The following is a 9,399-nucleotide window of genomic DNA, read 5'->3' as shown; positions in this document are numbered from 1 at the left end:
GCAACAATAAACCAGTGATTTTCCAAGTCACGCGAAGGCCTCCTGGCAGGTACAGGTATCCTGGGGATGCGCAAAAGCCCCAGGAAAATGCCATCCAGCCTCTGCCGTTGCTTTCTTCCTCCCCCCCAAAATCCCTTCCCTTTGGCAGCCCCGCGAAGGGTTTAACATTTACTTGGAGCCAACGCAGGCAGGACACGAGCCAGCCCAAAGGCGATGGCTTGGCACAGGGAGGAAAAAACAGCTTGCAGAACGTGCCCATCTCCCCCGTTTCCTCCCCTCGCCTCTGCCGGCGTGCCAAGTCAGGTGGCTGCACCAGCGCCTTCGGCACGGCGCCAGCTTCTGCACCCAGGAGACCCTAAACCTCTCAAAGCGGCCCGATGCCGTAGGGTCCCCGCGGTCGCCCAGCCCCTGCAGAGGACGCGAGGTGCGCGGGAGCTCGGCGAGGGGCTGTGGCTGAGCCACAGATAAGCACTGGTAACGCTATGGAAGAGAAGAGACCTCCGATCCCAAAAGCGGGACTCCGTGCTACAGCAGACTCGCTGAAGCCACTGCAGGCTATTCATTTCTCCCCTCGCTGGCCCGTTCCCGGGTCTTTAAAAAAGCCAGGGTGAGCTCAAGCTGGAAGGGAAGGGGTTTGAGATGTGAAGCACCTGCACCCCACAGCCACGCGTCGGCAGGAGCGCCTGCCGCCTCAGTCCCTTCTGGGCGCCCACGATCCGTATTTCAGGTTCTCTCCCAAAAACCAGTATCCAGGACCTAGGCGCACAATCCTTACTCATACCACAGAATCACATTTCCTGGGTCATCTTCCTTTTCAAAACTCAACCAGGGCTATCAACTACACTTAACAGGGCTCTCGGAGCACCTCAGGTGGTTTTTCCCAGCACGTTTCTATCCAAGGCAGTCACCTTTTCACAGAGAAGAGCCTTTGTGGATGTGCTTATCGTATTTCTCCATAACTGTAGCAGTTAATAAGAATTCATCCCAGGCCCAAGTGAGTGACTAAAAGCTGCCGCCATCTGAAAGCTCTGTGGTGGCCTGCATGAAATAATGAATGGAATTACTCCAGCTAATGGCAACTATTTAGAAACAAAACAAAACACACCATTTTTGGCTGGGCACGGACTGAAGGGGCTGCCACTGAAACTAGCTGTTTTAAAATGTCTCTGAAAAAAAGGGAAGCTTGCATGTATTTGCTATGCCTGCAGTCCAATTCAATTCATAGAATAAAAGCAAAAGGATGCAGCGTTCTTTGGTAATCTCATCTGAGACGCGAGATGCACTGTTGTATCATAAATCATATATACAAGAGAACAAATCCATCAGCCTTAACCATCTCAACAAACTCATTGTCTTTAATTACCATTTGGTTTCTGAACACTGAAGTGCATGAATGGCAGAGGAATTTTCTTTTAAAATGTAGACATTTAAAGAGGGTTTTTTAAAATAATTAAAAAAAAAACTAGACTAAACATGTTTCATTGTTTCAAGTGATAAATGGATTTCAAGAACAATTCAGTGACTTATCAGCGGGATCATAGGTTGACCTACACAACAGATTACGCCACAAGGGAAATGACTTCCTATGAGCTTAGTCATTAGGATGGAATTATTTCTCTTCCTTTTGATACTTTCCCAAGTTTATTAGTTGTTGAGAAATGAAGATGATCAAATGGTTTCGTTGCCCTTTGCTGCCTTCTTAAGCATTTCATCAAAGTCAAGGTTAGGAAATAAACAGTTTCCTTTAAACAATCATTAGCAGTACTGTACTTCAAAACATAAAACAATCTGTTACTGGAAATGAAAGCAAGACTGCTCAGTTAACTGGCATGCACTTTTGTCTGCACGTTGTGGAACTACACTCGGAAGTTCAAGCTTCCTTTCTGGGCACGCACCTCGGCACTTTGATTTTCAAAACCACCGAACCACTGAACACCTGACAGTCCTCCTGGACAATCTCAGCTCTTTTGGAAAGAAGGCATTTAATTCTTCAGCATCTATCTGCAAGTTTAGATGCCACCTTGAGTTACGCTTTAACTGACAACAAATTAAGTTTCTAACGCGGCCTGCAGTTTTGATATCCCAAACAAGTTTACAAATCTCTCTCCAACCCAGGCACCCCTCTCTTAAATTAGAACCTGCCAAGCGACCTTATTACACAGAAAAAAAAATACAGTCCTGCAGAGTAAATGTACTGCCACTCAATGTGACGATCGGGTGAGCGCTCGGCGCGAAGCACAGGTCTGCCGCACCCCTCTGGCTTTGGTTTCAGGGGCGCAGCGGCCCACCGGCCCCCACCGCACGGCTCACGTCCCAAATCCCGGCCAACCCACCTGTCTTTTACTGCCGTGCCAGCGTAACGCAGCGGTACTTAAAGATGACTCCGTGAGACTTCTGCGCTGATGTGGTATATTTAAGACAAAACTACAGTATAAACATTTCAAGATTGGGTTGAGTGGACTACAAATCACAGTTTCTTGTTCCCATGTACAGTTTCAATACAGATCTCAGTGCAGTGCCTAAAACAGTTCATACATCACTACTGTTGTGGAACAGAAGAGGGTGCACTTTGTTTTATAAAAAACAACAAATAAATTATACATTGAGAGCTATTGCCAAGCTTTACATATAAAAGGTAAAAATACAGTAGTTAGTGTGGCTTTAACAAAACAAAAATATCTAGCTAAAAAAATATTCTGACATACTTTAAAAATACGCTTGTCCAGTTACAGGTGTGTGGGGGGGGGTGTTTATGCAGCAGAGTGCTCAAGCCAAACAGTAAAAAGGAGGTGAATTTTGTAGGAGAACCTTGCGGCTCCGGGCTGCGTAGGGTCTGACGTCACCGCAGGGGCAGGACCCCCTCCGCACTTCCAGCGGGTGCACACAACCACACACGATGCTGAGTGATGGATCCTGGCTTTCAACAGACTGTGCCGACCGCTTGCATCTCCCTCCTCAACGCTGTGACAAGACAGTGCAGCACTTAGTGAAATCGCACCGCCTCTACCTCCATTTGAGCGTGGTGGGAGGGCCCTGTACTTATGGCAATGGTGCTAACACTCAGACCAAGCACACACGGACTACACACTGAAAGGCCATTACCATGGATTATTTTTATTTTTTGGTATAAAAGTTACGATTGTCCAGCTGCATTTGAAAGCTGTGACGTTACCATGTCTAACAGCTCTATATATATATGTGTATATATATATATATATATATATATACACACACTACAACTTTCTAGACTAACAAACACTCTATGTGCCCAGATAGAGCTTTAAATGCTAGCTGGCTGTGAAACAGCGCTGCTAACACTTAATCTGTAGAAGATTTGGGTTGTACCAGAATATGTTCACAATGTGAAAAATATATCCAGTGCTGTTTGTGAAGGACATGCTGATCTTAACAGTACATCTTTGCTTCAAGAAACAAGAATGAGCAAGGTGCAGACAAAGGGCTAACAGGCAAGGGCTGAAAACAGTTTGTGGACAGAGACCCAAATGTAACCGGACTGCCCACCTGAGCTCCTCTTCTGCTACTGCAAATTTGCTCACCAAAGTTGAGTCCAAAAACTTGTCCAAAACATAGCTTTTACACAGCTGTCTCTGACAAAGTATATGTGGAATTTAAGTTTAAAATCGAATACGTTCAAGGTAATTCATTAACCATGACTGATTACCAGGTAAGTAGTTATTTTCTGTCATGTGACTTACCTAATATTAAACCCCATTACCACTGAACTAAAGAAGAGATTTCCTTAATTCAAGTGCAAGAGGGCCTAACTCCCACATTTTAACACCCATTTCAAAAGCCCATGGTAAGACCGTTGCCGTGTACTCAGCACATGCAGACTCTCTGGCTTCTCTTCCTCTTGGACTAAATGGGTGAGACTGAAATGCGGTTCTAAGATCCACCACCTCCCTAAGATTCATCCGTTTGAGATATGGGCTGGGGTTTTTTTGTTATAATAAGTGTTAAGATTTCTATAAAATCTTTTACTCCAATCACTTACGGAGCATCACTGGAGTAAAATCACTTTTATTTTCAGATCTGATCACTTATGCTTTTAGTTTAAGTTATTATTTTTTAATTATAGAGTTAAAAAAAAAGCACCCATCGCTGATCAGCATTGCATGCACACGCAGCAGAAGGGTACGAGGCCAGTTAATGAGGACAGGCTGGGAGATACATTAGTAAGCCAATAGGGGATAACTTTGTTAGGGGAAAAAAAAATTGAACTTTTTTTTTTTTTTTTTTTTTTTTAAATCAGGGAGCTGGCTTCTTCCAAATGACTGCAAGAGAACACACATTTATTCATTCCTGTCAACTCTTACAGCTTTTAAGTGGTTGGCAGACCTGCCAACATCCCAACACCAGATTCACACAAAAGTTTTATTTATAAATCTCTTCAAATAAATACCAGAAAATAAACTTTTAGAGGATGGTTGGACCTTAGAGCTAATCAATCGATAGTATAGCAATCGTAAGAAAATCCCTTTTTCTCAGTAGCACACAGGCATTAATTAATACTTTATAACAATAACTCTAAGAACTATTATACCTATTTGTGTTTGATAAAATGCAGGTAATGAGTAATGCTACGTTACCTGTTAGCCAGTCATGATACAACATCATACCTATAGTTTTAAAGCAAAACAGCGGTGCCAAACTACAGGATGTTCAGATACCTACCTATGTGTCTGTTCAGATCACGTAACTGTGGTCCCTCAGTCTCGCCAGGCTCCCTACATAACCAATGATTTGGATCAGCTAAATGAGCTACGTTGACTTAAATGGAGTGGATATTTGCTCCCAGTATCAGATATCACTGGGAAGAGTCGGGTTTGCAGACCCGAATCTACTAGAAATTGCAAGTCCCAATTTAACAGTTGAAAATTTTGAATTTTTAAACAAAGTTTCAAGCTTTAGTCCTCTGAAAATTGAGGAAGACCACGCCTCTCTGAATTTTCGTGTGTGCTCACGTTGTGTGTAAATACAACATTCCCCTCTGATCACCACTATCCCGACCATGCTGAAATAACAGTTGGCTACTTGGAACCATTTAGATTTTAGGGGGACGCACTCACCACACATGTTATTTACTTGTTATTTGCTGTATGTGACTGCTCGGGAGGAATCCAAGGATGGTATTCAACACGCAATGCTGTAAAACTGTAAGCTTCTGTTATTCTACTTTTGGGAGGGATTCAAGCTAACAGTTCACAGAGCTCCTGAACCCAATGGGAAGAGTCAAATATCAAACATGCCTTAAAGAAAATGCTACTGCATTCTGTCTATTTACAAAACCAACACATGTAGCTGGCGAATGCCAGCTCAGCTGCTGAGCAAACAGATCAATAGCAAGTGCCAAGTTTCCCCACACAGTCCTGGCTTTGTGCAGGAAGCAGACTGTTGCAGCCATAGCTTCCCTTTTCCTGCAGGAACTTTGCTGGCAACTGTATTATTAATCCAGACTAAGACATTTGATATTTGAATCGGGAACCTTCTACTTTAATATGCAATAAGGCTCAGACTTAAAAGTATAAAAAAAGCCAATACTCAACTGGAAGTAGTGACAGAGCTGAACGGCTGGCGAGCAGAAACACCCCACCTGGTCCAGAAGAGCAGCTCCCCAGCGGCTGGCAGTGCGGGGAGCGGGGAGCCTGCCCGCGCAGTGCTTTAGGCGCTGGCTAGAGGGGGGACCTGAAGCGCCTGCTACCAATTCTGACTCCCAGCTCTTGAGGCAACGGCTGCAAATCACCGTCTGCAGAGAGTCACTCTGGTATGTCGGTTCTAAGAGCTCCCCATCGTTTCTGTGTTGCTCCATTAAGGCCTCGGGGGTTTTCAGGAGTGGCAGTGGGCCAAGTAAATGCCACGTGGCTTCTTTCTTAACACACTCATTCGGCATCTTGCAAACGAGAGCACAAGAGCAGCAGTAAGAATGCCCTAGTCCAAAAGCAGCCACCTAGCTGGGCACCAGCTTACTTGCACAACCCGCAGTGGTTTGGTCCAAATCTGTGTCTACACTGAGAGATGTGCACGCAGCCGGTGTGCAGAAAGGAGGCTGTGCATTACAGGTTTCCGAACCAACTTTCACATTTAAAATTGTTTCTAAGAACCACACGTATATAAACATTTATAAACAGCAGCACTATGCAGAAAACATCCTCCAATGCCAGTCATATTTACAAACCTCTTCCTAAGAAAGAAAGATCCCAGTTGTTCCATCTGTGCTTCCCTGTCAGGAGATGCGGAGTTCATCATCGGGCTTCTGTATTTCTCCTCCCTCTGACTGTGCATTGGCCTTTTCACAGGCTGTATCCCCAGGGTCCATGTGCTCACCCCTACATGTCCACATGAGGATCCTGCTGCCCAGGACTCAAATGATCTCTTCCAACTGTACACACTGCGTCTTGTACTTCACCTGAGCACCAAAAGGCCTTCGCCAGCTCTGTGGAGCATGCTCTTGCAAGTGCTCCTACCTTCCTTCTACAAAGAAGTGAACTGCTCACAGGAACTTTTCATCTTTTTTTCCCGTTTTCACCTTATTCCTTCTATTCTTTGTTCCACATAAAACTATTAGATGACACTTGGAACAGGATTCGAAGTGGTGTTAACTGATCTAGTTGTACCCTCATGCCGCTAACATACCTGGTAAGTATTCCCAAAGCACAGCATCTGGAAACAACACCCAGAAACAGTATGAATAGAAACAAGAAAATTCTTCTCCTTCCTAGTGCTATATGACAACAAAACTTATCAATAAGCAATTCCTGAAGTAAACTGTACTTATACCTTCACTGCTTCAGCATTTAAAACATACAAATCTCCAGCCTAAAATGCATGTATTTGAGTCATATAGGAAATGAAATAATCAGTGTCAAAAATGTGGGACCTCTGCTGTAGTCTGCTAATGCTGTAAGCTGTTTGGCAGGTTAATTTGTCTTTTCCTGGTTGCAACAAGCAGCTCAAATCCAGTCAATGTAGTTGGTCATTGAGGGACTAGATTTTCATTCTTTACAGGTAGTGTAACAAGAGGTGCGAGGATTATTAAGGGGTTTAAGGCCAAAAAGGAGAGTATGTGTTGGTAAAACAAAGAAAAAACAGAGAATAATCACACAGAAGAAAATGTCCTTGGCCGTATGAAACTGTGAGCCACCGTACATAGTATGGCCACAAGGTGGCCCTACAAGTTCTAATCTTTCCAATATTAATCTACAGAGGTCAGGGATACCGTGCTCTCACACTACATAGCTAACATCACAGTGAACGCTTTCTATTAACACTTGAGAGGCAGCACAGGGTAAGTAAGACTAAACCTAGCGTGAGTGGAACACAGCTAGATTCTGTTCCTCACATTCAGAACTAGCTCCAGTGTGGTATTTCACTTCTCCTGAGGGAGAAGATCAAACGTGCATGTGGTTTTATATCCCGGTTTAGACTGTAATTCCAGTTAGATTGCAATAAATGTAGAAGTCTCTTCCTGGATCCTAGCAAACCAGCCGGCTGTTTGACTCCTGTTCAGCAAGAGTTTGATCCCAAGCAAGTCTTTTGGAAGGATCCCTTGGAGATATGTTAGTAGATTTGAGTTTTTACAAGGTGGGAAGTGCAGAAGCTCCTTCTTCTAGAGTTCAGTGGTGAGTAAACATTTTGTTCTTATTGTAGCATCCTCAGTGACTGGGCTAAAAGGGAAAAAAATGAGGCCCTGTAAATATACTCCTCCAAAAAGATCTGCCACGATGGATTAAAAAAAAAAAAAGAGATTAGTATTGTTCCAACGAGTATTAATAGCTGTTCCCCTTGTAATTTAATGACCCCAATGGACAAACCTTTCCAAAGAGCAAAATGAATGGATTTCATTACACATTGCAGCAGTAGCATCATTGCCATCCGCACCCGCATTGTAAGGGGTTCACTGAAAGGCCTGATCATCACTGCCATCATTCTGCCTCACCAGCACGGCAGAATGGAATAGCAAGGGGAAGGGTTTCTACAGATTCTGTTCTCGACTTCCTTACAGCTTGGAAATAACTGGGGGACATCCCTCTCCACCCCTGCCAATCCCTGACAGGTATTGAAACACTGTCAAGAGACTTCTCAAAAAATTCATCTGTACTGTAATTTTAGTCCAGTACTAAAACATGGTAGCAGATAAGGAAAGAAACTGAAGTGAAATGATAATTAAAAAGAATTCATCGATTTTATAGCACTTACAATGACAACAAGTTTACCTCCAACTCCAGCTAAATTTGTATGCTTTGTTCCTTTACTTATTTGAATTAAAAAAAAAATGTTTTCTTACCCTTCAAACAATGTTATATAAAAATATAAACACATCAGCTCCTCTATTTATTTATAAGATTTCAAATGCTATGAAGTGAGACAGAACTATAGTTTATAAGCACAGCAAAACAAGGTACTGTGTCTAAATGACCACTGTAACAACTTAAGTGGAAGTAGTAAGAGCACATAATTCCTTTCCAGCCCATACAGACTTCTGAAGTGAGTGCTGAGGAGACCTTACCTTGCAAGGACTTCGGATGTCTGCTGGGATGGTGGCAATCCAGCTGACGACGTCAGAGTCTCCATGCTGCCTTTCACTGCCTTCATAGCTAAGGCAACATCATTTCCCAAAGGCCCGTTGGAAATCAGTCCAGTCTGAATTGGGGAGAATGAAACAGGAAACTGAAATAAAAACCTGCCAGGACAAGACAAGCTAATTTTTCCAATATGATTTATTTATTAACAGTAAAAACTAAGATTCATCAAGTTCCAGGGTGGGATTCACTAAATGTAAGTTCTTAAAGAAACTTTATGGCATTTACCCACAATGTAACGCAGCAAGAATGAAGTTTAAATATTAACAGGATATGTATGTTTGACTTGCTCCAGCTGAATTAGTTTGCTTTAGTTTTGGTCTGGTACATTATTTTATGGGCTTTCAAATTATTACAAATTGTTATATTATTTTACTTGAGCTCCTGTTTCTTAATCATGACAAAAGTTTTCTTTTTTTTCTTTTTTTTTTTTTTTTTTTGTTGTTGTTAAGGAATAGTCAAATAACTCACTGGCACTATCCACCTCGGTATTATCGTGGGCTGGGAAGACACCTACAAAAAGCAAACAAACGCTCATTAGAGAAGGCTGGAAGTAGCTGAGAACATTCTCAAAACACCATTGCCTCCCAAAACAATACTGCCTCCCAAAATGATCTTGGATAGTTGTCCATCGCTAGTCTTTGAACCACGCTAGTGATTAGCCACAGATGATGTGACTTCACATGAAAAGGTAAATGGCACCCACACAGCATACAGCTAATACCTGCTCACTCACAGAAACTCACTGGTAGCAGTTTCAGCATAGCGCTCCTTTCCAAGAGGCTACTGAACCCATTAT

The 9,399-nt window shown here is 43.0% G+C and overlaps 1 protein-coding gene across 8 annotated transcripts in view; it reads right to left on the bottom strand.

Moving 5' to 3' along the window:
• Window positions 1–2,395: 2,395 nt before the first annotated feature.
• Window positions 2,396–9,399, bottom strand: part of EPB41L5 (erythrocyte membrane protein band 4.1 like 5) — a 61,348-nt gene continuing 54,344 nt past the window's right edge. For all 8 annotated transcript variants that reach the window (XM_030018770.2, XM_030018773.2, XM_030018771.2 and 5 more), the window contains 3 exons: window positions 9,072–9,113; window positions 8,528–8,661; window positions 2,396–7,685 (listed from right to left, as the gene is read on the bottom strand). In XM_030018770.2, coding sequence (XP_029874630.1) covers window positions 7,628–7,685; window positions 8,528–8,661; window positions 9,072–9,113 — 234 coding nt within the window. In that variant the 3' untranslated portion in view covers window positions 2,396–7,627. The remainder of the gene's footprint in view (window positions 7,686–8,527; window positions 8,662–9,071; window positions 9,114–9,399) is intronic.

The sequence above is a fragment of the Aquila chrysaetos genome, chromosome 6 (assembly GCF_900496995.4).
Source record: "Aquila chrysaetos chrysaetos chromosome 6, bAquChr1.4, whole genome shotgun sequence".
Lineage (NCBI taxonomy): Eukaryota > Metazoa > Chordata > Aves > Accipitriformes > Accipitridae > Aquila > Aquila chrysaetos.
This window is presented reverse-complemented; position numbering and strand designations above follow the sequence as displayed.